Here is a 27,463-nt window from a genome sequence, read left to right as displayed (position 1 = left end):
CCCGCCCCGCCACCGCCCCGCGGTTCCGGGTTCGAGCCCCGGCTCCTCCCGCCCGCCTCCCCGCCGGATCCCCGGTCCCCCCGCCGCCCCCGCGGGACAGCGCCGCTGCGCGGGCTCCCGGTGGGGATCCCTGCGGGGACGGTCTCCGCGCCCGCTGGGTCGGTGCCGGAAGCGGTGCGGACCCGCCCGGTGCCGCCCCGCCCCGGCGCGCTCCCGCCGTTCCGCCCCGCGGGAACGCGCAGACCCGCCCGGCGCGGCTGGACCGTTCGGTAAGCAGCGGCACCGGCACCGGGATCGTGAACGGAGGCGGTGAGGCTGGCGGGGCGCAGCACGGCTGGTCCGGTCCCGGTCCCGGTCCCGTTCCTGGTCCCGTCCCAGTGTCCCTATCCTCCCGGTGCCGCCCGTCCCAGTAGGTGCTGTCCCCGCTCCCCGCACGCTTCTCTCACCGAGCCCCCTCCATTCCACTGCCTCCTCTCCCGCCTCTCCCGCCCGCCCGCGGCAGCTCCGGTCCCGGTCCCGGTCCCGGTCCCGGTCCCGGTCCCGGTCCCGTCCTGCCCCGCCCTGGCAACCCCGGGTCCCGGCGCGGCCGCGGCTCTGCTTCTCCCAGTTCCTCCCCGGGGCCCCTGCCGCGCTGGGGGGGTTCAGGGCGGCTGTGCCGTGCCCCGAGACTCCGGTTCTCCCGGCACATGCTCCGGGTGCCTTGGCTCCTTCTGCTCCAGGTGGAGCAATGCCCAGCCCGGGCATCCCCCAGCGCCACCCCGGGACCCCTCCCGGACACCCGGGACCCCTCCCGGCCGGCAGCGATGCTGCCAGGGACGTTGAAGCTCGGCCGCTCTCCGCCGCCACCGGAGCTCCGCGCCGGGCGGTCCCAGGTGCCCCCGGAGCTGCTCTCGGGGTGACGCTGGATCCCGGGGGCAGGGGGAGCCAGGACCCTTCATCCACCATCGTCCCTCTCTTGCAGCGAGGCCGCTCCATGCGCTTGCCCCGCGGCGCCTGAGCCCGGCAGCCCTCGGCAGGTGAGTGAGGCGGCTGGGGACCCGCTGGGTGTCCCTGTCCCAGGGCCGGAGCACCCTGCAGCCCCCCGCTCCCGGGAGCCGAGCGCTCCGAGGGCTCCACAGGGCCAGGAAGGGGTCTGGGCTCATCCAGCCGCCCTGCCCCGGCACGGAGGGTCCGGGGGGCCCGGGGAGAGCCGCCGGGTGCCGGGGCACTGCCCCTTGCGAAACCATCCGGGGTTGAGCAACGCCGGGCACGGCTCCAGCCGGGGCTCTCCCACGGAGCGTGGGCTCCCATGGCCCGGGAGCGCGTCCCCGGGGAGGCGGCAGCAGGTTTGGGGTGGGAGCAGATTTTGGGGGCTGCGTTGCCCGTGGCTGCTTCTCCCCAGCCGCAGAGACCCTTTTGGTTTTGATACGGGATCTGGGACTGCTCCGTGGTGGAATTCTGTTGGCAGCTCCCAGTGCTGCGGGAAGGGCTCCGTGCCTGCCCCGTCCCCCCACGGAGGAGGGCTCCAGTTGGGAACCTGCTGTCGAGCCCTTCGGGGTCGCTGCACCACTTCAAGCGGTTGCCAAAAAAACCGGGATTTGATCGTTCTAACGATCCGCTGGCACCGGCGCCTGCGCCTCCCTGCCGGCAGCCCTTCCGGCAGTTCCCGGGGCTCGGGTAGGTCTGTACCTGCTTTCTCACCTGTCCTGGCCGGGCAGGGGCGCTGCGGGAGATGGGGCTGCCAGCAGGCTCCCAAGGATGGGCTGGGGCACCCTCCTGGCACCCCGTGCCCTGCGCGGGGCTGAGGGGGACCCAGGTGCCACCCTGCCCGGGAGCGCCGTGCCAGCCGGCGGAAGGGAGGGACCGTGGGAGCCGTGTCCCCGCGCTGTCCCGTTCCAGCCCCCGCAGCCGCAGCCTGTCATTAGGCGGGCCGCGGTGGCCGCAGGGGCCGGGCTGGCTGCCCGGGGCATTCCAGGGGCGCCGGGCCAAGGGGGGCACAAGCCTCGCCCGAGGCGGGACCCTGCGCTTACGGAGGGGTCGTGTCCCCTGTGTCCCCAAAGACGCCCGGGCGGCAGCGGGGTCGCCACGGGAGCCACGGCGAAGGACTTGGCAGAGCGTCACTGTTTGGATCCGGGGCCGCTCCGCGGAACAAAGGCTCGCGCTCCCGCCGCTGCTCCCGCGGGTTGTTTTCCTCCGGGGCCGGTATAAATCTGCGGGCAGCGCTCGGCAGCTCCGGGCACAGCTCCACTGCCCGCGGGCCGGTTCCCTCCCGGCCTCGCCCCTGCCGTGCCGGGGGTCCCGCGTCCTTCCCGCGGGCAGGAGCCCGGCCCGGGGAGGGGGGTGGGAGCGGCGGGAGCCGCCGGAGCCGCGGCTGACCGGCTCGGCGGGTGATGGGGTGAGTGGGGCGCAGCCCGTGCCGGGGCCGGGGTGGCACAGCGGGAGCGACACCTCCCCGCTGGGCTCCGGCAGCCCAGGGTGCATGGGCATCCTCCAGCCCTGCCGCGGGTGCCAGAGGGGCTGTCCCTGGGGCCAGACCACCCCCCAAGGATATCCCATCCTGCGGGGATCGAGCTGTCCTGCTGGTGCGTGTCCCCATGGGATTGCGGGGGGCAGCTGTGCCTGTCCCCTCCTGGGCTGGCACGGGGACAGCGGTGGGGACCGACGGCAATGGCAGGAGGCTCTTGCAGGTCTGGTGCTGCGTGGGGGGGTCCTGGCCTCTCTGAGGGAGCAGAGAGGTGGTGGAGGGTGCCTGGCACATCGGTGACAGTGGCAACGCCAGTGCTAGTGGCACCATGTGGGTACAGAGCTGTGATTCATCTCCACCTCCGGTGGTTTTGAGGTCGTGGGCAGGGGTGTTGGCAGGCAGAGGTGAATATTTTTGGTGTTGGTTTCTGAAGTTTCTGTGTGTGAAGCTCTGCCGGGTGGGAGCCAGTGGTGTCTGGCCCAGCTCCATCCCGTGGTGATGAGGGGGTGCAGGATCCCAAGTGCTTCTGCTGGGTGGGATCTGGCGGGGTTTCCAGGAGCAGCTAGGTGAGATGGGGCAGAGAGCAAGGGGCTGCAGGGAGCTGGGGCTCTCCTGTCTCTGGGGGTGGGCAGAGTGCTGGGCCCCCACTGGGCCTCCTCCATTTCGGGGTGCAGGGATCTGGGGATCTCCTGACTTCCCTCTTCCATGGACATGTCTGCCCAGGCGATGGGCACAGCCTGAGCTGTGCTGGCCTCGCCCCAGCCATTCCTTCTGCCTGGCACATGCCGTGCTGGAGGTGCTGCCAGCAGGGAGGCCACAGCAGGCACGGTGTGCTGTTCCTTGTCACCAAGGGGAGCTGGTGTCTCCACCAAGCCTGGGGAACGTGCTACGGGGGTCACCTTCAGCCTTGATGCCAGTGTGGGCACAAGCATGGGCGGCACATGTGTGTGCACTGAGCCCCTGTCAGGGATCTGCCAGGTGACCAGGCAGATGGCGGTGGCAGGAGATGTCCTGGCAGGAGTCATGGTGCTACTGCTAGTGGGGGCACTGGCATGGGAGAGTGGGCAGGAGGATGTTTGCTGCCATGGGGGTCCCCCAGTCCCAGTCCTGTCTCTTCCCATGGGGTTTTGGCTCTGTGCTATGGACGGGGTTGTCCTGGTGTGGATGTGTGACTCGGCTTCCCAGGACGTGGGTGTCTCAGTGTGGAGGGGATTGTCCTGGTGTGGACAGGCTGCCCAGGATGTGATTGTCCCAGGACAGATGTGGTTGTCCTGGTGTGGACAGGCTGTCCAGGACATAATTGTCCTGGTGTGGACACATGTATCCCGGTGTGAATGCCAGCATCATTGTCCCACTTCCCACCATGCTCGGCCCGCTGCCCCAGTGCTGGCAGTGCCAGCAGTGCCAGAGGTGGGTCCCAGCACAGGCTGGGTCCAGGAGCTCGTGAGCCCTCCAGGGCAGCCCCAAGGCAGTGTGGGGCCAGGGCCGAGCCCTCTAATCGCCTCAGCAGCTCAGGCAGGCCAGGGCCGGTCCCAGGAATGTGACTCCGGCGGCGCGGGAGTGGCCGTGGCAGCGGCGCTGAGCGCCCGTGGCAGCGACAGGTCATTCCCAGCGTGGCCAGGGCTGGCAGCCACCCGGGGTCGCGGTCCTGCCCCGCTTATCGGGGCGGCCCGGCCTCGCACAAGCGGCCATTGTGCCGCGGGGCCGTGCGCGGGGCGCGGCTGCTGGCGGTGGCAGCACCGACACCGTCACGGTCCTGTCACCGCCATGGCCCTGGCTGTGTGTCCTGACCCTCCTGCCCGAGACGAGGGCAAGGTGGTGTCACTGCAGCCATGTGGTTACGCTGGGACAGTCCTGGGGTGTCTACTCTGGACCTGTCCCCCTATCCCAGGGTGCCAGAGCGTCCTGGGAGTGGGGTTGGCCGCAGGGCACCAATCAAGGCTTGTTCTGGCCCCTTTCCACAGGGCTGGCGCGAGCCCTGAGCCGTTCCCGGCCACTGCTCATCCGTGACTCAGCGACTGCGATGGAAAGCAGAAGTGTCCCCCTGTGCCCCCTCAGCTGTCCGTCATCCTTTCCAGCGGGGTCATGCCCCTGGCTCCCGGGAGCCGCGTGTCCCCAGTGGCACTACCCTGCTGGCTCCCTGCTGTGGCACCTGGGGGCCAGGACCCCCTTTTTGGGTGTTTTGGTGAAAGCACAACGTTCCCAAGAACAATCCCAGTGTGTTCCCAAACTAATCCCGAGCTGCCCACGAGATTAAGCCCAAAAAGCTGCTTAGTGCCCACAGCGGCGACACCGTCCCATGCCGGCGCCCCGGCACCCAGCGAGGTGGAGGCGCAGCCCCACGTCCCCCCCGTGGGAGGGTCCCATCCTGAATTTGGGGGGGGTTGAATGCTGGCGGCGGCTTGGCGGGCGCCCCAGGAGAGCGGCGTGGCAGGGCGGATAATCTGCCTGCTGGAATGTGGATGTGCTGGCTCCGGCCCCGGACGGGAGCGGGGATTAGGGAGAAGCCGGAGCAGGGTAGCACCGAATTTTGGGAATAGGTGGGATTCAGGGCTGTGGTGAGGCTCGAGGAGCCGCAGCCTCGGCACTCACTGAGGCGCAGCTCCCCGAGCCTCACCACGGCCGGGGTGCTGGCACCCCAGCGGGGAGGGTGACGAGCCCGGTGATGGCACCCATGTGAGACGCAGTCATCCGTCACCACCTCCTCGGTCCCCCCGTCACGTGGGCCACCTCCCGTGGCAATAAACCCGCAGGCTGCTGCCAGCGGGGTCAGCGCAGGGCCCGGAGCTGCGAGGGGCTAACGTGGGTGGGAGCTGGGTCGGGCTGGGCAAACGGGGGAGGGGTGTGGGGTTTCGGGAGGGTCGGGTGCTGCTGTGCCCCCCGAGTCTGGCGCCCTGCCCGCACCCCGCAGGGTTGGGTGCCTGCCCGGGGTCCCGCTGCCCCGACTCCGCTCCCCTCCCGGCGTTTGTCTTGGCCGCAGCTCTCCCGTTCCAGCCGGTGGCCAAGACAAACCAGCCCGGAGCCAGCGCGGCCCGAGGAGGGGCAGCCCCGGCCCTGCCTGCGGCACGGCTCGGGGGCACCCCCTGATCCCCCTCTGTGCCCCCAGGTTATGCTGCCCCGACAGCGTCCCCTGAGCCCCCGCGAGAAGGAAAAGGGCTAAGCCGGCCGTGCCGGGGGCCGTGCCAGCGCCATGACCCACTCACAGGTGTCTTCCGAGCTTCACCACATTGTCTCCTCAGCCTGCCAGAGCGTAAGTGGCACCGCGGGCGGGCCCTGGCTGGGGGGTGAGGGGCTGCACCCCTGACGATGCCTTTAGGGGTGCGGGTGTGGCGGCACAGCCCCTGCTGCCGCGGCGCGCCCGGGGATGCGCGATCGCTGGGCTGTGGGGCGCTGGCAGTGCCCTGCACCTACCTACCCCCTCGCTCGGGTGTGGGGCAGGGTTCTGGGGTGCTGCCAGTGCTGTGTGGCACCGGCCCCACTGCTCAGCCCCCCGGGGCGGGCCGGGCCAGCCGTGCCGGGGTGCCGGGTGCCCGCGGGGCCGGCACGGTGCCAGTGCCGCCGGTGGCACGGCCGCGGCGGTGCCCGCAGTGCCAGCGCTGCTCTGGCGACGGTTCCCGGGCCGGGTTAATGATTGAGCCCCGTGTCACGCCGCGGCCGCCCGGTGCTGTTGGCGAGCCCCGGTCGCACGCACGTGATCGGGAACGGGACCGGCCCCATCCTAATGGAGTTCCTCCGGGGCTCCCGGGTAAGCCGCGGCCCAGGGGGGCTGTCGGGGCTCTCTGAGCACGGTGGCACCCAGGGCCAACCCAGGGCACCGTGCCCACCTGTGCCACGGTGACGCCAGGTGCCAGACAAGGGCGCGTGGTGGGTGCTGCTGGGGTGTAGGATGGAGCCCGGCAGGTTTGGGGCCGTGGGGCCAAGGCCAAAGGGGCTTGGGGGGGTCTGGGGAATCAAAGGGGTGACGGGGATGGTGGAAGGGATGTGGCAGGAGTGGGGCATGCAGGTGCAGGACGTGGTCTGATGCCAGCGCTGCCATCACGTGGCAGCCTCTGTGTGCCAAGGTGGCGGGTGTGATGGGTGGCGTGGGCCATCACCTGGGTCACCCCCTGCATCACTTTCCAGATAACCCCCCTGGGGTGCCCAGGGGCCACCGTGCAGTGGGGACGGGTATGGGGCACCTGTGCCCACACCTGATAGCTGGGCTGGGGTGCATGTGGGGTGGCCATAGCACAGCCCGGGACCCACAAGTGCTTCTAGGGTGCCTGCTCGGGGTGCTGGGAGCTCCCCCACCGCTGCCCAGGGCTGTCCCTGCAGCAGATCCTGGTGCCTGAGGTGCCGCTGAACCCCCTTGCCCCCCCACTCTGGGGGTCCCAGGTTCACTGGCTGGGGCCGTGGCGGGGGGCTCGGCTGTGCAGCCCCCGCGGGGGCCGAGGGCTGCAACCCCGGGAGGGGATTTCAGGGGGTCGGTGCAGCCCCGGGGGACGGGAGCGCGGCCGTGGGGTCGCCGCAGTCCAGGGGCAGCCGGTTGTGCGGGGCTCGGCGGGAGGGGCTGCGCGTCCCGGGCTGCTGGTGCGTCCCGCGGGGCCGGAGCTGGCGGGGACCGGCGCATCCCGAGTGGGCCCGGTGCATCCCGAGTGGGCCCGGTGCATCCCGGGGCGAGTCGGTGCATTCCGGGGGGGGCTGGGGCCGGTCGCTCCGGGGCCGCCGCCGGTGCCGCGGTGCCGCCGGTGCCCTCTGCGTTCGCCGTCACCTTGAGACGGGCGCGAGGCGGCTCCGTCAATATTTGGCAAGGCCGGGACGGAGCCGCCGCCCCCCCGGTTCCCTCCCCCGGGCCCCCCCTCGCTGTCCCCCCGGCCCCATCCCCGGCCGGTCCCGCCGCTCCGATAAAGCGCTGCGGGAGCTGCGGAGGGAGCGGCTCCGCCATGACTCAGGTAGGACCGGCCGGGGACGCGCCCCCGCAGCCCCCGCAGCCCCTCCCGCGCTCCCCCGCAGCCGCCAGCCCCGCATCCTTCGTGCCCCCCCAGCTCCGCATCCCCCGTGTCCCCGCACCCCCCTCCATCCCCGGCCCCGCGTCACCCCCACAACCCCCCCGCACCCCCCACATCCCTCTGCGCCCCCAGCCCCGCATCCCCTCCCGCCCCCAGCCCCGCCCCTGCCCCGCAGCCCCTCCCCCCGGGACCCCCGGCACCCGCCCCGGGCGGGGGGCACGGAGCGGGGGCTCTGCGGGCGCAGGGGTGGGACAGCACGGGGGGGCGGGGGGCACCAGGGCACCGCACCGGGGGTGCTGGGCCCCGGTTTGGAGGAGAGCAGGGCACGGGACACGCGGGGGCACAGCCCAGGGCCTGGGGCTGGGGTGCTGTGGCACATGGGATGGGGGTGACACCGGCGCACGGTGCTGAGCCCGGGGGTGCTGAGGCTGGAAAGATGCAGGGGGTGCCAGCCCAGGGCAGGGGGTGCCAGCCAAGGGCAGGGGTGCCAGCCCAGGGCAAGCTGCACAACCCAGGGCAGGGGTGCACAGCCCAGGGCAGGGGTGTACAGCCCAGGGCAGGGGGTGCCCAGCCCAGAGCAAGGGTGCCCAGCCCAGGGCAGGGGGTGCCCAGCCCAGGGCAGGGGGTGCCCAGCCCAGAGCAAGGGTGCCCAGCCCAGGGCAGGGGTGCACAGCCCAGGGCAGGGGTGCACAGCCCAGGGCAGGGGTGCCAGCCCAGGGCAGGAGGTGCCCAGCCCAGGGCATGGGGTGCACAGCCCAGGGCAGGGGGTGCCCAGCCCAGGGCAGGGGTGCCAGCCCAGGGCAGGGGTGCCAGCCCAGGGCAGGCTGCACAGCCCCTGGGTGCCTTCGGGGCTCAAACAGCCCTGCCCAGGGCTCCCGTCTCGCCGGGCTGTGGGACCGGGGCGCGCTGGGCGGCGGTGCCAGCGCTGCTGTGTGCCCGCTCATCCCTGCTGCCGCCCGCAGCCCGAGCAGGAGGCGCTGGGCGCCGGCTCACCTGCCTTCGGGGAGGAGGAGGAGGAGGAGAAGGACCTGAACAAGGCCCTGGGCGTGGAGCGCTTCGAGGAGATCCTGAACGACGCTCACCCGCGCAACGCTGAGGAGGCCGGGCGCAGCTACGGCGAGGAGGACTTCGAGTGTGAGCGGGGCCAAGGGCGGGCACGGAGCAGGGGACGGGCAGGGAGCGCACAGGGGGCAAGCAGGGAGTAGGGAACTGTCGGGAAACGAGCAGGGAACACAACACCAACTCCCGGTCCCCCCAGACCACCGCCAGTCGTCCCACCACATCCACCACCCACTCTCCACGCACCTGCCCTCTGACGCCCGCCGCAAAAAGGGGATCCCGAAAAAGGGCAAAAAGAAGGCCCGGCGTGCCTCTGTCCCCGGAGAGACCCCCACCATCGAGGAGGCTGAAGAGGATGAGGATGAGGCGTGTGACACGGAGACGGAGCGGTCGGCGGAGGAGCTGCGGCAGCCCGGGCCAGCCGAGGCAGTGCAGGTGAGGGCAGGGCAGGGCTGGGGCAGCGCTGTGCCCCCCGGCTCAGCGTGTCTGGGCACAGCTGGGGCACCAGAGGAGCTGGGGCTGGTGCTGCCATGGCAGGGGACACGCTGCCCAGCAGCCGGCTCACCCGCTGTCCCCCCAGTTCTTCTTGCAGGAGGATGAGGTGACCGAGCACCAGGCAGAGGAGCCGGCGGCCCCCGCGGCACTGCCCGGCTCCCCGCCGGCACCCCGAGGGGGCACGGCCCCGAAGGAAGCCCAGGCCAGCAGGTGAGCTGGGGCTGGGCACTGCTGGGCTCATGGGCAGTGGGCAGCATCCTCTGGCCGCCCCATGGCAGGGCTGGGGGCTGGACAGCCCCTTCCAGCGCCCCGGGGCAGGACTGGGGCGCGGAGCGGGGCTCAGCGCTGAGCTGCGCTCCTGCCTTGCAGCCCTGATGCAGAGCAGGGGGCTCTGGGGGACGGGGCAGCCGCCGAGGCTGGGTCCCCGGGCCGCCCTGCGCCGAAGTCGCAGCCGGGGCACCGCAGCTACAACCTGCACGAGCGGCGCTGCATCGGCAGCATGACGGCTGCCGAACAGGACCGCTACCAGAGGATGCCGACGGACGAGTCGGAGGCGCAGACGCTGGCCTCGGCTGACCTGGACTACATGAAGAGTGAGTGAGGGCTGCGCAGCCGGGCTGTGCCCGTGGCCGGGCTGGGTCGGGCGGGTGGGCTGGGACAGTGGGGCTGGCAGTGCCCCACTGGGGCTGGGGGCAGTGGAGCTGGCACTGATGGACATGGTGGGTTTGGGACAGTGGGGCTGGCAGTGCCGGTGGGGCGGGGCTGGGGGTGGTGGAGCTGGCACTGATGGACGTGGTGGGTTTGGGACAGTGGGGCTGGCAGTGCCGGTGGGGCTGGGGGTGGAGGTGGTGGAGCTGGCACTGATGGACGTGGTGGTTTTGGGACAGTGGGGCTGGCAGTGCCGGTGCAGGGGGGCTGGGGGTGGTGGAGCTGGCACTGATGGACATGGTGGGTTTGGGACAGTGGGGCTGGCAGTGCCGGTGGGGCGGGGCTGGGGGTGGTGGAGCTGGCACTGATGGACGTGGTGGGTTTGGGACAGTGGGGCTGGCAGTGCCCCACTGGGGCTGGGGGTGGTGGAGCTGGCACTGATGGGGGTGGTGGGTATGGGACAGTGGGGCTGGCAGTGCCAGGTCGCCTCGTGGCTGCAGCCAAGCTGGGCTGGGTGCAGGCACTGACCCTGCTCCCAGTGCCAGCCACAACCACAGGGGACCCATCCCGGTGCCGGGGCTGGGCCGAGTCCCTGTGGAACGTGGCCAGGAGCTGGGCCCGGGGCAGCTGGAGCCAGTGACAGAAGTAGCAGTGGTGGTGGCTCCCCTGGGCACTCAGCAGCCCCAGGGATTCACAGCCCAGGACTCTCCGGGCGGCGGGCGGTGCTTTTGCCGTGGAGCTCCCACGGGAGCGCAGCCAGGGCAGAGCCCATGTGCCAGTAGCCGTGGGTAGGCCTTGGCACACAGGGAGCAGGTGGCCCCGGTGCCAGGAGCCACCTGGATTGGTGCCACTGCTGGTGGTGACCAAGTGACCCCCAAAGCTGCGGGCTTGCCCCCAGCAGTGGGATGATCCCTCTGCCCCGAGCTCTCCCTGGCAGGACACCCCACAGCTCCACGGCCGCCCGTGCAGGGCTTGGTGTCCCCCATGCAGGGGTCTCAGATGCAGGGCCCCACAGACGGCCGCCCCACCATCGCTGACCCCCCTCAGGTCACCGCTTTGAGGACGTGCCGGGCGTACGCCGGCACCTGGTGCGGAAGAGCGCCAAGGCACAGATGGTGCACGTCAGCAAGGACCACAAGGAGCCCAGCACGCGGCAGCGCAAGCAGGACCGGCAGCCCCACGAGGTGCGGGGTCCCGGGCAGGGGACGGGCAGGGAGGGTCCCCGGGGTCCCGGCACTGACCCGGCTGTGCTGCAGGTGTTTGTGGAGCTGAACGAGCTGGTGGTGGACAAGAACCAGGAGCTGCAGTGGAAGGAGACGGCGCGCTGGATCAAGTTTGAGGAGGACGTGGAGGAGGAGACGGACCGCTGGGGCAAGCCACATGTGGCCTCCCTCTCCTTCCGCAGCCTCCTGGAGCTCCGCAAGACCTTGGCCCATGGTAGGGAGGCAGGGACTGCCCTGTGGGGCTCATGGTGAGGTGGGGTCCTGTCCCCGCTGGCCTCAGCGCCCCCTCCATTGTCCAGGGGCCGTGCTCCTGGACCTGGACCAGAAGACGCTGCCGGGGGTGGCTCACCAGGTGGTGGAGCAGATGGTCATCACGGACCAGATCCGGGCTGAGGACCGTGCCAACGTGCTGCGGGCGCTGCTGCTCAAGCACAGGTGGGCATGGGGGGCACGAACACAGCCCCCTGCCCCCGGGCTGTGCTCCCTGAGCCGTGGGGCTGATGCTGTCCCCGGGATCCTGGCGCTGGCTGTGCCACCGGGCCACCACGGACAGCCCCGGCCCTGTCCCGCAGCCACCCGAGTGACGAGAAGGAGTTCTCCTTCCCGCGGAACATCTCGGCGGGCAGCCTGGGCTCCCTGCTGGTGCACCACCACAGCACCAACCACGTGGCTGAGGGCAGCGAGCCGGCCGTCACCGAGCCCCTCATAGCTGGCCACGCCGGCGAGCACGACACGCGCATCGACGTGGAGCGGGAGGTGGGTGCTGCGGCCCCCCAGCCCTGCCCGGGCCCTGGGGAAGGGCCCTGACCCCAGTCCCCCACTCTGTCCCCACAGAGGGAGGTCCTCACTCCCACACCCCCAGCCGGCATCACTCGCTCCAAGTCAAAGCACGAGCTGAAGCTGCTGGAGAAGATCCCGGACAATGCTGAGGCCACAGTGGTGCTCGTGGGTATGGAGGGGTGGGCGGGCCAGGGGCGTGGGCACCTCACACCGGGCACCCTGGTGACCCCTGTGCCCCCTGTGCCCCCCAGGCTGTGTGGAGTTCCTGGACCAGCCCACCATGGCCTTTGTGCGGCTGCAGGAGGCGGTGGAGCTGGACGCGGTGCTGGAGGTGCCGGTGCCTGTGCGCTTCCTCTTCGTGCTGCTGGGCCCCAGCAGCACCCACATGGACTATCACGAGATCGGGCGCTCCATCTCCACCCTCATGTCCGACAAGGTGCTGCCCTGGGCACGGGGGTCCTGCCGGGCGGGGTCCGGCTGTGCCAGGCCGAGGGGTGTGGGGCTGTACCAGGGTGGGGTTCAGGGCGCTACTGGGGCAGGAGCTGGAGCCTGTGCTGGGCAGAGCTCAGGGGTTTGTGCCAGGGCTGGGGGCTCAGGGCCGTGCCGGGACCAGGGCCACCCTGCGGCCGTGGGCTCGGGGCTGCGCGGTACCGGGCTCTCAGGAGCCACGGAGCCGTGCTGTGGGCACTGACCCTGCCATGGCCCCCCAGCAATTCCACGAGGCTGCCTACCTGGCTGACGACCGCCACGACCTTCTGAATGCCATCAATGAGTTCCTGGACTGCAGCGTGGTGCTGCCGCCGTCCGAGGTGCAGGGTGAGGAGCTGCTGCGCAGCGTCGCCCACTTCCAGCGCGAGATGCTGAAGAAGAGGATGGAGCAGGAGCGGAGGCTGCTGCTGGAGCCCAAGTCCCCTGAGGAGAAAGGTGCTGGGCTGGGGCCAGGGCGTGGTTTGGGGTGTCCCAGCTGTTGGGGTCTCACTGTCTCTGTCTGTGCATCCGCTCGCCCCCAGCTCTGCTGAAGCTGAAGGTGGTGGAGGACGAGGCCGAGGAGGACGACGACCCCCTGAGGCGCACGGGGCGCCCCTTTGGGGGGCTGATCCGGGACGTGCGGCGGAGGTACCCCCAGTACCTGAGCGACTTCCGTGATGCGCTGGACCCCCAGTGCATTGCTGCCGTCATCTTCATCTACTTCGCTGCGCTGTCGCCTGCCATCACCTTCGGGGGGCTGCTGGGTGAGCGGAGCTGCCGGGCGGTGCCTCTGCAGGGGCTGCAGGCGCTGCTGCCCGCTCTGTGTGCCCATCCCGACGGCGATGGCGTGCCTGAGCCTGTGCTGCTGCAGGGGAGAAGACGCAGGACCTGATCGGGGTGTCGGAGCTGATCATCTCCACGTCGCTGCAGGGCGTCCTCTTCTGCCTGCTGGGTGCTCAGCCCCTGCTCGTCATCGGCTTCTCGGGGCCGCTGCTGGTCTTTGAGGAAGCCTTCTTCACGGTGAGGTGCTGGGGTCTGCCCTGGGGGCTGGGGAGACAGCCCTGCCCAGCCCCACTGCCCTGGGCAGGCATCCCTGCAGCCCTCCTGCCAGGCTCTGCCCCACTGCCCGGGGCTCTGCCCAGCCCTGTGACCGTCCTGACACCTGTCTGTCCATCCATCTGTCTCACGGCTGGGCAGTTCTGCATGTCCAATGAGCTGGAGTACCTGGTGGGGCGCGTCTGGATCGGCTTTTGGCTCATCCTCATCGTGCTGGTCATGGTGGCCTTTGAGGGCAGCTTCCTGGTGCGTTTCGTCTCCCGCTTCACCCAGGAGATCTTTGCCTTTCTCATCTCCCTCATCTTCATCTATGAGACCTTTTCCAAGCTGGCCAAGGTGAGCCATGGGTGAGCCAGGGGGCTGCCTCAGGGCCAGGCAGGATGGGGCTGAACGTCCCATCCTCCTGCTGCAGATCTTCCAAGAGCACCCGCTGCACGGCTGCCTGAGCGCCAACAGCTCGGCCGAGGCCTGGGGCAATGGCACTGTGGCCGAGGCCAACACCACGGCCCTGGCCACCAGCCCGGCTGCCCGCGGTGTCGCCAAGGTCACGGGGCAGCCCAACACGGCGCTGCTCTCCCTTGTGCTCATGGCCGGCACCTTCTTCATCGCCTTCTTCCTGCGCAAGTTCAAGAACAGCCGCTTCTTCCCCGGACGGGTGCGTGGGGACGGCCGTGCGGCCGTGGGGCTGGGGTGAGCCAGGAGGGCTGTGGGGCCGGGACGAGCCCAGGGGTCTGGGGTGAGCCAGGAGGGCTGTGGCCAGGCTGGCACTGGTGTTCCCCCAGATCCGGAGGCTCATCGGGGACTTCGGGGTGCCCATCGCCATCCTGGTGATGGTGCTGGTGGACTACAGCATCCAGGACACCTACACACAGGTGAGCAGCCTCCCGCCCACTGCCTGGGCAGGATTCCTAACCTCACACCCTCCTAGGGACCCCTGTGCCCTGTCCCACTGTCCTGGCTGTGGGTCAGCCGCTCTGTCTGTCCCCAGCATGGCTGCACCTGCTCAGTGCCAGCACCTGACCTTCCCTCTCCCTCTGAGTCTGGCTTCTGGGGGTCCCGGTGCCTCCATGGCCCCCTCACTCTATGGGGCACAGCCCCTCTCAGCATTTGTCTCCACCTCCCCCTGCAGAAGCTGAGTGTGCCCAGTGGGTTCTCGGTGACAGCCCCGGACAAGCGGGGCTGGGTGATCAACCCCCTGGGTGTGCAGAGTGCCTTCCCCGTGTGGATGATGGTGGCCAGCGGCCTCCCCGCCATCCTCGTCTTCATCCTCATCTTCATGGAGACCCAGATCACCACGTGAGTGCAGTGGGGGTGAGCAGGGGGCATGGGTGGCCAAGGGGGAGCCCGCGCCGTGCCAGCTGCCTGCCCTGGTTCCCAGGCTGATCATCAGCAAGAAGGAGCGGATGCTGCAGAAGGGCTCCGGGTTCCACCTCGACCTCCTGCTCATCGTGGCCATGGGTGGCTTCTTCGCGCTCTTTGGGTTGCCCTGGCTCGCCGCAGCCACCGTGCGCTCTGTCACCCACGCCAACGCCCTCACGGTCATGAGCAAGGCCGTGGCACCTGGGGACAAGCCCAAGATCCAGGAGGTGAAGGAGCAGCGGGTCACCGGGCTGCTGGTGGCCGTGCTTGTGGGTAGGTCCGGCCCTCGGGTCCTGGGGGCACTGCAGCGCAGTGGGGAGGGGGGCTGGGGAGCCATGGGGGCTGCGGTGGGGAGGGGGCAGTGTGGGGAATGGAGCTGGGGCGCCCTGAGCTCCCGCCAAATTGGTGTGGCCGTCATGTCCGCAGTGGACACGGGGATGCGGGACCCTCCCCGTGCGAGGGGGTTAAGTGGGCAGGAGGAAGTGGGGCTGGAGGGCTGTGCTGAGCCCCCTCCCCAGGCTGACGCTGCTCCGGCCCAGGGCTGTCCATCGTCATCGGGGACCTGCTGCGGCAGATCCCGCTGGCCGTGCTCTTCGGCATCTTCCTCTACATGGGCGTCACCTCCCTCAATGGCATCCAGTTCTATGAGCGCCTGCAGCTGCTGCTGATGCCCCCCAAGCACCACCCTGATGTCACCTACGTCAAAAAGGTGGGGAGGGGGCCTGGGGAGGCAGGACCCTTGTCTGGGACAGCAGGCAGGCTGCACTCCCTTGCGTGGGGGCACTGCGGTGTCTGCCCCCCTGTTTAGGGGGCAGAGGGGGCACACCGGGGACTCTGGGGGTGCCCTGGGCCGAGCTGTGCCCGCGGTGGGAGGGGGACACGGACCCGGCCCTGACACCCGTCTGTGCCCAGGTGCGCACGCTGCGCATGCACCTGTTCACCGCGCTGCAGCTGGCCTGCCTGGCCGTGCTCTGGGCCGTCATGTCCACTGTGGCCTCCCTGGCCTTCCCCTTCATCCTCATCCTCACGGTGCCGCTCCGCATGTGCCTGCTCAGCCGCATCTTCACCGACCGGGAAATGAAGTGTGTAAGTGCCTTCGTCCTCGCTTGTCCCCACGGGGAGGCGGTGGCGGTGGGTTCCCGGGGCCGGGGGGTTCCCGGGGCTGGGGGTTCCCGGGGACGGTGGGCTCCCGGGGCCGGGGGGCTTGCAGGACCGGGGGTCGATGGGTTCCCGGGGCCGGGGGTCGGTGGGTTCCCGGGGTCGGTGGGTTCCCGGGGCTGAGGGTTCCCGGGGCTGGGGGGCTCCCGGTGGCGGTGGGTTCCCGGGGCTGGGGGTTCCCGGGGTCGGTGGGTTCCCGGGGCCGGGGGGCTTGCAGGACCGGGGGTCGATGGGTTCCCGGGGCTGGGGGTTCCCGGGGATGGTGGGTTCCCGGGGCTGGGGGTTCCCGGGGTCGGTGGGTTCCCGGGGCTGGGGGTTCCCGGGGTCGGTGGGTTCCCGGGGCCGGGGGGCTCGCAGGACCGGGGGTCGGTGGGTTCCCGGGGCTGGGGGTTCCCGGGGCTGAGGGTTCCCGGGGTCGGTGGGTTCCCGGGGCTGGGGGTTCCCGGGGCCGGGGGGCTCCCGGGGCCGGGGGGCTCCCGGGGACGGTGGGTTCCCGGGACCGGGGGTCAGTGGGTTCCCGGGACCAGGGGGCTCCCGGGGTCGGTGGGTTCCCGGGGCCGGGGGGCTCCCAGGACCGGGGGTCGGTGGGTTCCCGGGGCCGGGGGGCTCCCGGGGGTCCCTCGCCGCCCTCAGCCGCCGTGTCCCGCAGCTGGACGCAGCCGAGGCCGAGCCCATCCTGGACGAGCGGGAAGGTGTGGACGAGTACAACGAGATGCCGATGCCGGTGTGACGGCGCCAGCGGCTCACGGCTGGCGGTGGGCACGGCGGGACCCCCGCGGGGACGGGGCCCTGCGCTCGCCGGGCCCTCGGAGGGCACTGCCAAAGGGACACCGGCCCCAGGCTCAGCCCCGCGGTACAGCCCCTCGGACAGCTGCTGCGAGCCCCCCGGGACAGAGCCCCCCGGGACAGAGCCCCCCGGGACAGGATCACCTCGGACAGGGTCACCCTGGACAGAGCCCCTCGGGACAGGGTCATCTCGGACAGGGTCACCCCGGACAGAGCCCCCCGGGACAGGGTCACCCTGAGACATGGCCCCCCGGGACAGGGTCACCCCGGACAGGGTCACCCCGGACAGAGCCCCCCGGGACAGGGTCACCCCGGACAGGGTCACCCCGGACAGAGCCCCCCGGGACAGGGTCCCCCGGGACATGGCCCCCCGGGACAGGGTCACCCCGGACAGAGCCCCCCGGGACGGGGCCCTCCAGCCCCTCGGCTCCCGCCCCAGCCTCAGGCGTCAGCTGAACCCCGCCGGGGTTTACGAACAGGCAATTCAAAGGCAATAAACAGCTTTATTCTGAGCACGGGGCTCAGGGCACAGGTGCTGGGGACCCCCCTGCCCAGGGGGGCTGCTCCGGGCAGGCCCTGGGGGGCTACCGGGGTGGGGCCGGGGCCCTCCCGCTGCCTTCAAGTAATAAAGAGACCGGACTTTGCACACTTTTCACCAGTTTTATTGGAAAGTTCCCCTTTCCCTAACACCCCCCTCCTCCGGGCCCAGGCCCTGGGAACAGCCCCATGTGCACACCCGCTCCCGGCCCTGCACGGGCCCCCTGCGCCCCACGGAGGGGCCAGGCCCAGCACCCCAGCCCAGAAGCCGTGCTGGGGACACAGGGATATCCCCAGTGCCCAGGGAAGTCCAGGCCAGGCCCAACAACAGCAACGGACCGGGCTGAAGTGGCAGAGCCGGGGCAGGGGGGCCATGAGGGACCTTCCCCAGTAACTCCCCCCACCCCCCCAGCACCCCTCAAGTCACACCCCGGCCCCCCATAACAGCAATAAATAATCTCACACTCCCCCAGCCCCACTGCAGGAGCAGGTGCCCACGGCCTGGCCCCACAGCCTGACCCCCCAAGATGGGGAGCATCTCCATATCCCCCTGACCCCCGCGATGGGGGGCAGCTCCGTATCCCCCTGCACAGGGGAAGGGGCTGGCAGCACCCACCTGGCCCCCCACACCCCCCGGATCCGTCCCTCAGAAGCGCAGCTCCCTCAGCTTCTGCCGCAGGTAGTGCTTGGCCTCCTCGATGCCACTCACCTTCTCCAGCTCCGTGTAGGGCAGCTGTGAGGGGACAGGGACGATGTCAGAGCGGTGACAGCATGTCTGGCCCCACCTGTATCCCCAGTACCTCCAGCCCCCTGCCCCACTCGGCCTTCTGTGGTGGTGGGAGGAAGAGCCAGGACGCAGATCCCTCCCTGGAGAAGGAAGGCAGCGCAGCTCCTGCCGAGGGCACGGACAGAAGTGTGGGCACTGGCACGGCAAGTGCAGACAATGCCCGGCTCCAGGCTCGCCCAGCCTGAGCTCAGCCCTGGACAGGTGGTGCAGGCACACAGAGGGAGGAATCTCAAGCCTCACCCCACCCTCGAGCCCCTGTCAGCACCCTCCATGGAAGGTGACAGGGAAGTGCGGGAGGGGGACTGGAAACCCTGCGGGTCCAACAGCCCTGAGGGCACCAGCAGCACTCACAGAGCAGGGCTGAGGGTCACTGGGACCCGTGCTCCAGCCACTGGCAGCACAGGGCAGGAATAAAGCTTCCGTGGGCTGGAGCCCCTCAACCCGCAGGTGAGAGCTGGGGGTGTTCACCTGGAAAGAGAAGGCTCTGGGGAGACCCTTTAGAGCCCCCTCCAGTGCCTGAAGCAGCTCCAAGAGAGTTGGAGAGGGACTTTGGTCGAGAGCCCGGAGGGACAAAACAATGGGGAATGGCTTCCCACTGCCAGAAGGCAGGGATGGGTGGGATATTGGGAAGGAATTCCTGGCTGGGAGGGTAGGCAGGCCCTGGCAGAGGGTGCCCAGAGAAGCTGTGGCTGCCCCTGGAAGTGTCCAAGGCCAGGCTGGACACTGGGGCTTGGAGCAGCCTGGGATAGCGGAAGGTGTTCCTGCCCGTGGCAGGGGCTGGCACTGGATGGGCTTTAAGTTTCCCTCAGCTGGGTCCCTGCTGTGCCTTCTGCAGGAGGGACACCGCCCTGGCCAGCCCAGCCCAGCCCAAACACCAGCTCAAGGGAGAGCTGGCCCTGCTCCAGCCTCGCTGCTGGGCAGCTCCCAGGTGATTCCTCAGCCGAGTCACAGGACTGGAGCTCTGCACAAACATGGGGCTCTGGGCTGCTGAGCTAGAATGAGGAGGGAGCTGCGGCTGGCACAGCCTGGCGGCAGCAGGGAATGAAACTGTTTAGGAAAGGCTGTGGGATGGCACGGTGAAGGCACTGCTGCAATCCTGGTCCTCTCTGCAGTGCAAGAGTGAACAGGACACAGGGCTCATTTCCAGTGCCATTTTCCTCAGAAAGACTCATCCTCAGGCTAAAACCACCCACAGAGTAGCACGTGGGAGCTGCACATCCCAAACCAACACCTGGAGTTTGCCAAAGGAGCTGCACACCTGAGGGCTCTCCCAGTCCCAGCATTCGGCAGGGAGCAGCTGGGGCTGGAACCAGGGCGGGCAGGGCTCTGGCAGAGGAGGTGAACCAACCTCCCTGCAGCCCCCTGCCACATGGGATCACCACATGAGGACCCACGTGTGTCCCCCCCACCTGATGCAGCCACTGGCTGTGTCTGCCAGCCTGGCTGAACACCCTCCCTTTCCCCTTCCCCTCGCTCAGGTCGGCTCTTAGCTCTCAGGACAGACTGTCCCTTGTCTCTGCTTTCCATCAGGGCTGGTGTCACCCACCAGCTGCATGGAAAAAGTCCTGCATGGGGTGGGGGAGGGCGAGGAGACGTGAGGATGAGTCAGCCCTGCTTCCTCTCACAGGGACAGGAGTGTTTACACTGGGGATGCCAGGTCGATGCCAGCTCATAGCCCATCACCCAGTGTGCCCCTGGCCCCGAGGGGACAGTCCCACCTACCTGCACCAGACAGTATCCCAGCAGCCGCAGGTGCCGGTCCCGCATGGCCCGGGAGCCCACCAGGATGTCGGAGTTCTGGCAGTAGTGCCACTTGTCATTGACCGACAGCACCACCCTGTACAGCGGACAGCGGGAGTGCGGCGTCACCGCACGGCACAGCACCAGCCCGCCCCATGGACCCTGCTCTCAGCACCAGAAGGCTGAAGAGCGGCTCCCCAGCCCAGCCCAGCCCTGCTGGAGGCAGGGACAGCAGTGTGGGGACGAGCCCAGCCCCTGCTGGTGGCAGGGACAGCTCTGTGGGGACAAGCCCAGACCCTGCTGGTGGCAGGGACAGCAGTGTGGGGACGAGCCCAGCCCCTGCTGGTGGCAGGGACAGCAGTGTGGGGACGAGCCCAGCCCCTGCTGGAGGCAGGGACAGCTGTGTGGGGACGAGCCCAGCCCCTGCTGGTGGCAGGGACAGCAGGGTGGGGATGTGGGTCTGTGGGTGCCCCAGGGCACAGGCAGGGAGGGGCCAGGGCCAGTGTCTCAGCCAGCAGGAGGCCAGGGCAGTGACAGGGTGGCTGTCCTGCTGGAAGGGACCAGGGACATTCCCGGGGACGGGGACGGGGCCCTGCCCGTACCTCTGGATCTCCTCGGCGCCCTGCGGCCCTTCGCCCGGGCCCCGCTTGGGGCTGGGCCGGCACGGCGAGGGCGGGGGGCCGGCGTCCTCGCTGGCCGGGGGGCTCCGCTCCTCGGGCTGCTCCTGGGCCTGCTCCCCCTGGAAGCAGCCGTGCTCCTGGCCGGGGCAGCCCACGGCCTCCTCCTCCTCCTCCTCCAGGATTTTGGCGATGGGGAACTGGAAGAGGGAGGCGGTGGAGGTGCGGGGGGAGCAGTCGGGGGTGCCGGGCGGCGGCGCCGAGAGGCACTCGGAGGGGCTGCTGAGCGTGGAGCTGCCCGGGCTGGCCAGGGACGGCTCCTTGCTCAGCCCGCAGTAATAGTCCGAGGGCGGCTGGAAGCAGGGTCCCCCCGGGGCCGGGCACAGCGCCGGCAGGAACCGCCCGGCCCGGCCGCTCTCCCGGGGCCCTGGGGGGCTGCTGGGCGCCTCCGGAGCAAACGGGGCAAAGTCCTGCAAATCTGAGGTGAGGGCGAGGACGCTGGACCGCAGGGACACGGCGACAGGGGACGTGGCCGGGGGGGCCCTGGAGGCTGCCGGAACGCGCGAGAGAGGCAGCACCGTGCCCGAGCGGTTGATCCACAGCAGGAAGTCTGCGGGAGAGAGAACAGGGATCAGCAGAACTCTGTGCCCCAGCTGGGACTCTGAGCCAGCAAACAGATGCAGGGGAACCCCCCTTCTTTAGCGGGAGGGCTCAGGGAGCTTTGTCCCAAAGGCAGTGTCACAGGAAAGGCAGCGACAAAGCAGCCAGAGCTCATTCTGCCCCAAATGACCTTCCAGGCCCCAGATCCCACCTGGCAGCCCACAGCCCAGGGGCTTACCTGTGCAGTACCCAGGAGGCAGCACCTCGTCCTGCCGGTAGCATTCCTCCCCCACCAGCTGTCGCAGGGCTTCGGCCACCAGCCCCTTGTAGCTGCAAGGAGGGCACAATCAGGGGGGCACTGCAGGGGCTGGCATGTCCCCCAGCACTGCCGGTGCTGAGTACATAAACGTGGAGATGGGAACCCCCAGGAGTGGGATGCACAGGCCTGCAGTTTTGGGCTCTGCTGTTGGGAGTCAAGAGGAGATGGGCTCCAGTTCCTTTTGCAGAAAAGCTCCTTGCAGTACTGGGACACCAAAAGCCCCCCAAAAGGGCTGCCCAGCCCTGGCACCACTGCCCAGGGCAGGGAGGAGTCCCCATCTCTGAGCCTCACGGATGTGGCACTTGGGGACATGGTCAGTGGTAGCCTTAGAGTGCTGGGGGACAGGTGGGCTAAGGGACCAGGTGACCCAGCATTGTTCTGACATCTTCATTAGATGTGCAGTCCCTTCATGCAAGCACCCTTCCTCCTCTGCCCAGGTCCTGCTGGGGAAATGGGATGTGCAGGATGCACTTTCATCATCGATCTTTTGCTCTCCTCATTGTCAATCTGAACGCCTTCACCTGTACACCAGTCTCCTGACCTCCTGCAGGTCCTGCTTCCAGCAGGTGGTATCCCCCAAAATGCCTGGGGCGTGGCGAGGCTGGTGTGGCAGAGAAAGAGCACTGACTGCGAGAATGCCTTGGGAAGGGAGCCTGTGCACCCAGCTTCTGCCCCCCGCTGTTGGTAACTCTGCCTGGACCTGGAGGCCTTTCCAAACCAGTTCTCCCTGTATGAGTATCATCTCTTCTTCACTGAGGTCTCCACGGCTTTCCCAACCCAAACAATTCTGCAATTCTAAGTTATTCTGTGATCCTAGAGTGCCACCCCACAGGCTTTGGGGCTGCCATGGGGGCCTTCATGCTGGCACCACGTGGGATCCTGCCAGAGCAGGTGACAGACGCCCTGTCCCCCAGCAAGGGGCGGCAGGGGCTGCTGCCCTCGGCCCTCACCTGTACTTTCTGTTGGCCTCGTCGGCGGTCAGGGCGTGCTCGAACATGAGGACGCGGTAGCGCGGGTCGAGGCGGGGGCCGCTGTACTCGCGGAACTCCAGCTCCACCGCCGCGTCCAGCAGCGACAGGTAGCGGCGCACGATCAGCGCGTAGGGGCTGCCTGCGGGGCAGCGCGCATGGAGCCCACCGGCACCGGCTGCACCGGCTCCCCGGCCCAGCCCCGCCGCCGGGACCCCCCCACCCCCGCTGGGAGCACCCCGGCAACGGCCCCACGTACTCATGACGTTGGTGATGAAGCCTGGGGAGAAGACCTGGTGCAGGACGGTCTGCGGGAAGTGGCTGAGCTGGAACATGGACATGAGGATGTTGACGGTGGCCAGCGGGGAGCTGCCGGCCTTCTGCTCCAGGATGGCCTCCAGCTTGGGGAAGAGCTCGCCGTGGTTGGAGGGGCGGTAGTTCATCCGGCTGAAGGGAAACACCAACTTCTGGATCACCTGCGGCAAGAGAGGCGCGTGGGGCTGGGGTGGGACATGGGACAGGTCGGGGCCACATGCCCAGTGCCATGGAAAGACGGATGCTCAGAACCCGCCAGGACGGGGGCATGGCCCCTGGAATACCCCATCGTGACGGAGGAGGGGCACGGCTCCTCTGCCCAGGTGCACCCACAGATGGAGGCGAGCGCTCACCTTGCTGTCGAGCTGCTCGCCGCGCTTCAGCAGGAAGTTGGCGATGGTGTCGAGCAGCCGCGGCTCGCGCAGCCGGTGCCGCGCCACGTACTTGGCGATGAGTGCCATGGTGTAGGGGGTGAGGTTCTCTGCCTTCCGGGGCAGCCACTCTGCCGAGCCAACACAGCGGGGAGGCCGTCAAAGGGGCCAGCTCTGTCCCCACCCCAGGTCCTCTGCAGCCACCACAGCCCAGGCAGGTGGGAGGACAGGACTGGACAGGAGTGCCAGTCCCAAAAACCTCAAGAGCCAGGCAGCTCCTAAAACCTCTCAGGTATGGGTCGGGTGAGAGGCTGAGGCAGATTCCTGTCATACGCAGCCAGAAGGCACAGATGGAGCACAGCTGGAACATGCACAGGTGGGGCCTTCTGCAAAACCCCACCAACACTCCACTGTGCCCAGCCTGGAGGCACCGTGGAAAACAGTCCCTGAAAGAATGGGGGCTCCTGGTCCCTCCCAGTCCCTAGAGGAATGGGGGGCTCCCAGCCTGTCAGAGGGCTGGGCTGTCAGTGACAAGGGTGGCCATGACACAGGGATCCTTCTGCTCCAGTTCTGCATCTCGCAGGGTCTCAGCTGAGGCTGCACCACCCAAACATGCCCAGGGCCAGGGAAGGCATCTGCAAGGCTGCCCCCCACCCGGCCAAAGGCCCCCGTGTCCTCTGCCTGACCAGAGCTCCGCACCCCCAGTGCAGGTGGCAACGCCGCACCCCACCTGGGCACCCCTCACCTGCCATGCTGCGAATGAAGCGCTCCTGCCGGTTCTCGTAGAAGAGCTGGGAGCTGAAGATGGCCTCCAGGGCCTTGTTGTTGGCCTCCTGGGCACACAGGGCCAGCATCTCGTCCAGCAGCGCCAGCTCGTGCTCCCTCATGGCGCTGACCTGGCCCAGCGTGTGCCGCACCAGGCGCAGGATCTTGCGGTTGTTGATGAGCTGCTGGTCGGAGGCGGCGTGGCCCTGCAGCGCCTGCGCCCGCAGCCGGTAGTAGGAGAGCAGCAGGAAGAGGGTCTGGGGGTGCCGCTCCTTCTCCAGGTGCCGCTCCAGGCTGCTGAGGCAAGACTCCACCAGCGGGTGGGGGCTGGAGGGGTGCAGCCGCATCACGCTGCTGAACACCATCGACACGTCCTTCTGGTTGAAGCGGCCCAGGCGGCTGCGGGACTCGTCCTCCAGCACCCGCACGAGCGGCGACTCCCCGGGCAGACCTGGGGTGAGGGGCACAGGCACGGCTCAGATGGGGCACGGATCGCAGCTCAGCCCTGCGGACACGCCTCAGATTCGCGGCACAAACGGGAGGCCACTGCCATGACTGGATGGATGTGCTGATCAGTGACCAAACCGAGAAGGGGAAGGGAGGGGAAGGCAAAACACCGGCAGAACGTCAGAGCATCCGCACCATGGGAAACACTGCGTGGAGCTGTGGGGTCATTCCCACCCGTCCCACTGGAATGGGAGCCCTGCAGCTCACCCACAGCAGCAAGGCTCATTTCCTAAGGCTCAAACATCTCAAAGACAACCAATTAATAGAATCTCAAAATCTCAGACTGTTTTGGGTAGGAAGGAACCTTAAATCCCATCCAGTTCCACCCCTCTGCCATGAGCGGGGTCATGTCCACTAGACCAGGTTGCTCCAACCTGGTCTGGAGCACTTCCAGGGGCTCTGGGCACTGAAAAAAACTCACCTCAAAAAGTTCATAAATTCATAAAAAAAGTTGTGGTTGGAAAACAACTGTGACATCCCACGTGACCAAACTAAACCCTGTTTGTTCCAGCAGGGACTAATCCTTTGGCTTTTTTGACCTTCTCCTGTTTCCCAGCTCAGCTTTAGCTTGTGCGACCTGGCTCCCAGGGAAACACTTCCCTGCAGCTCAGGACGTGTTATCCAGGCCTGGGCACAGGCTCAGTGCCTCGGCTGTCAGGAGGGATCTCCTCAGCAGAGGCAAAGAGCACTGGGGGGGCCTGGATTTCCCCATCACCCCAGGATTTGGGCACAGGCCGCAGGGCAGTGCAGGGCGAGTCACTGCGGGTTATTGTTAATCAGAGCTCAGCTGGGGGAACGTGCAGAATTGGTCTGAGCAGCCGCTTTGTTCCGTAAAAAGGCCTCAAAAGAAAGCTGGAGTTTGTGTTAATGAGGGACAAGGGGGCAGAACGAAGTGGGGGGCACGGCAGAGCTGTGGGGGGCCCAGCATGGGGAGCCTGGGGAGGGCAGCGGCGCCGGCAGCCCCGGCTCAGTGTCAACAAACAGCCGGCGCCGCCGGCCCGGGACAGAGCGCAGCACCGGCCCCCCCAGCCAGGCAGGGGCTCGAGTTACTGCGGCCGGGCCCGGCAAGGCTGCGGGAACGGCAACAAGAACAGGATGGGGGGAGCCACGGGCAGGAGGGCAGGCACCCGCCAGATCGTGGAATCCTGGAATTGTTTGGGTTGGAAGGGCCCTTAAAGATCATCCAGTTCCAACCTCCTGCCATGACCAGGGACACCTTCCACTAGACCAGGTTGTTCCAAGCCCCATCCAACCCAGCCTTGAACACTTCTAGGGATGGGGCAGCAACAGCTTCTCTGAGCAACTTGTGCAGGGCCTCCCAACCCTCCCAGGGAAGAATTCCTTCCCACTATCTCATCTAGTCCTGCCCTCTGGCTGTGGGAAACCATTCCCCCTTGTCCTGTCCCTCCAGGCCCTTGGCCAAAGTCCCTCTCCAGCTCTCAGAGCATATCCGTGGTCTCCTCTAGGCTCGCTCCATGTCTTTCTGCTATTGGGCTTCAGAGCTGGAAGCAGCCCTGCAGGTAGGGCCCTACCTGAGTGGGACAGAGGGCAAAATTCCCTCTACTGCCCTGCTGTCCACTTCTCTTTGGATGTGGACCCCATCCCCTTCCTTGCAGCAGGAGAGCTTGCAGAGTCACCCCGGCCCACAGAAGGAGGCACCTCTGGGATGCAGCCTTCCCTGGGACACAGCCCCTTGGGATGCGGCCTCCCCAGCTCAGCAGCACCCCAAGGAGCTGCACAGGAGCCCAGATACCTCAAACCCTCTCTCCCACACACCCGGTGACATGGGGCTTGTGCCCTCCGAGAGTACAGCCAAACCCCTGGTCTCCCCCATCGGTGCTCAGGTGTTTCACGGTTTCCAGGGCTTGGCACTCCAGCTGGAACAGACAGGGCCCAGGAGCGGCTGATACACATCCTGCCAGGCAGGGCTGCCCAGCACCGACCTCCCGTCAGATACGGACACTCAGCCCTCCTGCCCTGGAGGAACAGCGCAACCCTGCTGAGCTGAGCCCCCGAGCCCTGCCCGGAGCCCCCAGTGCTCACAGCCCCATGTGCTACGGACCCAGCACCACCGAAACGCCACGGAGCCGGTCCCCCAGTGGTCACAGCCCCATGTGCCACGGACCCAGCACCACCGAAACGCCACGGAGCCGGCCCTGGCGCTGCCGCAGCGCTGTGCTCCCCACCCCAGCGCCCCGGAGCTCACCCAGCGCGGCCGCCGCGTACAGGCAGTTGACGATGCTGAAGTTGTCGAACTTGGCGCAGCCGCTGACGATGGCCTGGCAGAGCACGTGGAACTCGGGCTGCTCCAGCACCTGCCCCGCGGGCCCGCGGCTGTCCCCGGCCCCCACGGGCGGCCCCGGCTGCTGCTGCAGGAGCTGCCCCAGCTTGTGAAGCGCTATGGGGTAGTGGCTGGCCGACACCTTGCCCGGGTTCTGCGTGACCCAGCGCAGCACCTCGCCCACGCTGCGCGAGCGCTCGATCAGCCGCTTCATGGTGAAGAAGGTGTCGTAGCTCATCTTCTCGTGGATGAAGTTCCAGCTCTTCCTCTTGCCGTGGGCCCGGCCCCGGCCGCCGTCCGCGTGCACGGCGGGCAGCAGCCCATGGCCGTAGGGGTCCAGGGGCAGCAGCAGCCGCGGCCTGGCCTTGCCGGCGCAGCAGCAGGCGGGGAACATCGCGGCACCGCGGCGCTCACGGGCAGCCGGGCCCCGCGGGCCCGCCCGGGTCAGAGCGCGGAGCCATGGGCACAGCAGCGGGCACAGCATGGCGGGGGCGGCGCGGCGCGGGGGGCTCCGCGGCTCCGGAGGACCCTGCGGGACAGAGCGGCGGGCCCGTGACGGGGGGACCCGCGGGCCGGCCGGGGGGCAGGGGCGGCCGCTCCCCCCACCCACCGGGATCCCCGCCCCCGGGCGCCCGCACGGCTCCCCGGTACCGGGCCCGCCGCCTTGTCCGGGCCCGCGTCCCGCCCGGCCCCGCCGTGCCGGGACCTCCCGCCTGCCCGGTGTCCCCCGCCCCTCTCCCGGGCATACCCCGACCTCCACCGGCACCAGGCCCGCCCGGGTCCCCCCGGCGGGACTCCCTGCCCCCCCCACGCGGCCCGGCCGTACATGGCGCTGGCGGCCGCTCGCTCCCGCCGCCACGGCCGCCGCTCAGCGCCGCCGGGGCACGGGCACGGCCCGGGAGCGCAGCCCCGCCGCCATCTTCCCGCGGGCCCGCCCCGCGCGCGGCGCTTCCGGGGCGGGGCCGGCGCGCGCCGCATGCAAATCAGCGCCGCACCTCCGCCAATCAGCGAGCGCTCCGCTGAGAGCGGGGCGGTGCCACCGGCGCAGGCGCGGCACGGCCCTGCGGAGCGCGCGGCGGGAGGAGCCAGGCCCCGCCCCTCCCGCCGCCCCGCCCCTCCCGCCGCCCCGCCCCGGTTCCCGGTTCCCGGTTCCCGCTTCCCGGTCACACACCGCCGCTCCGGTTCCCCGGTTC

At 69.1% G+C, this 27,463-nt stretch overlaps 2 protein-coding genes across 5 annotated transcripts; one reads left to right on the top strand and one right to left on the bottom strand.

The window, feature by feature from the left end:
* Positions 1-33: 33 nt before the first annotated feature.
* Positions 34-16,602, top strand: SLC4A2 (solute carrier family 4 member 2). Of its 3 annotated transcripts, XM_030264087.4 has the most exons (24): positions 34-269; positions 962-1,016; positions 5,550-5,693; positions 8,394-8,565; positions 8,690-8,925; positions 9,071-9,195; positions 9,355-9,578; positions 10,681-10,817; positions 10,890-11,070; positions 11,156-11,291; positions 11,429-11,612; positions 11,691-11,805; positions 11,888-12,072; positions 12,347-12,560; positions 12,647-12,868; positions 12,976-13,124; positions 13,302-13,496; positions 13,573-13,815; positions 13,943-14,032; positions 14,290-14,456; positions 14,539-14,792; positions 15,059-15,228; positions 15,432-15,605; positions 16,327-16,602. In XM_030264087.4, the coding sequence occupies exons 3-24, from the start codon at positions 5,634-5,636 to the stop codon at positions 16,405-16,407; spliced, it is 3,714 nt and encodes a 1,237-aa protein (XP_030119947.4). In that variant the 5' UTR covers positions 34-269; positions 962-1,016; positions 5,550-5,633; the 3' UTR covers positions 16,408-16,602. The 3 variants fall into 3 exon arrangements, with proteins under 3 accessions (XP_030119947.4, XP_072781317.1, XP_030119946.4); XM_072925216.1 differs by lacking the exons at positions 34-269; positions 962-1,016; positions 5,550-5,693 and adding an exon at positions 5,868-6,188; XM_030264086.4 differs by lacking the exons at positions 34-269; positions 962-1,016; positions 5,550-5,693 and adding an exon at positions 7,256-7,374.
* A 501-nt stretch (positions 16,603-17,103) lies between these two features.
* On the bottom strand, positions 17,104-27,246 carry FASTK (Fas activated serine/threonine kinase). Of its 2 annotated transcripts, none has more exons than XM_030264091.4 (10): positions 27,097-27,246; positions 26,196-26,799; positions 23,463-23,933; positions 22,700-22,848; positions 22,291-22,507; positions 22,014-22,173; positions 20,983-21,074; positions 20,130-20,754; positions 19,510-19,624; positions 17,104-17,733 (listed from the first exon to the last, which is right to left on the bottom strand). In XM_030264091.4, exons 2-10 carry the CDS (start codon positions 26,752-26,754, stop codon positions 17,647-17,649), a joined length of 2,475 nt encoding a protein of 824 aa, XP_030119951.4. In that variant the 5' UTR covers positions 26,755-26,799; positions 27,097-27,246; the 3' UTR covers positions 17,104-17,646. The 2 variants fall into 2 exon arrangements, with proteins under 2 accessions (XP_030119951.4, XP_072781307.1); XM_072925206.1 differs by lacking the exon at positions 17,104-17,733 and adding an exon at positions 17,762-18,255.
* Between the last annotated feature and the right edge of the window lie 217 nt (positions 27,247-27,463).

The sequence above is a fragment of the Taeniopygia guttata genome, chromosome 2 (genome assembly GCF_048771995.1).
Source record: "Taeniopygia guttata chromosome 2, bTaeGut7.mat, whole genome shotgun sequence".
NCBI lineage: Eukaryota > Metazoa > Chordata > Aves > Passeriformes > Estrildidae > Taeniopygia > Taeniopygia guttata.
Note: the sequence above shows the minus strand (reverse complement) of the source record. Positions and strands in the feature narration are given on the sequence as shown.

Bases quoted from the DNA above. Each gene is read 5' to 3' on its own strand.
- SLC4A2 (XM_030264087.4), top strand. From the start codon at position 5,634: ATGACCCACTCACAGGTGTCTTCCGAGCTTCACCACATTGTCTCCTCA. The intron at 13,497-13,572 runs GTGAGCCATGGG...CTCCTGCTGCAG, and splicing joins CCTTTTCCAAGCTGGCCAAG to ATCTTCCAAGAGCACCCGCT. The intron at 14,457-14,538 runs GTGAGTGCAGTG...CCTGGTTCCCAG, and splicing joins ATGGAGACCCAGATCACCAC to GCTGATCATCAGCAAGAAGG.
- FASTK (XM_072925206.1), bottom strand. From the start codon at position 26,754: ATGCTGTGCCCGCTGCTGTGCCCATGGCTCCGCGCTCTGACCCGGGCG. The intron at 20,755-20,982 runs GTAAGCCCCTGG...TCTCTCCCGCAG, and splicing joins GCCTCCTGGGTACTGCACAG to ACTTCCTGCTGTGGATCAAC. The intron at 19,625-20,129 runs GTACGGGCAGGG...TCCGCTGTACAG, and splicing joins GGCGCCGAGGAGATCCAGAG to GGTGGTGCTGTCGGTCAATG.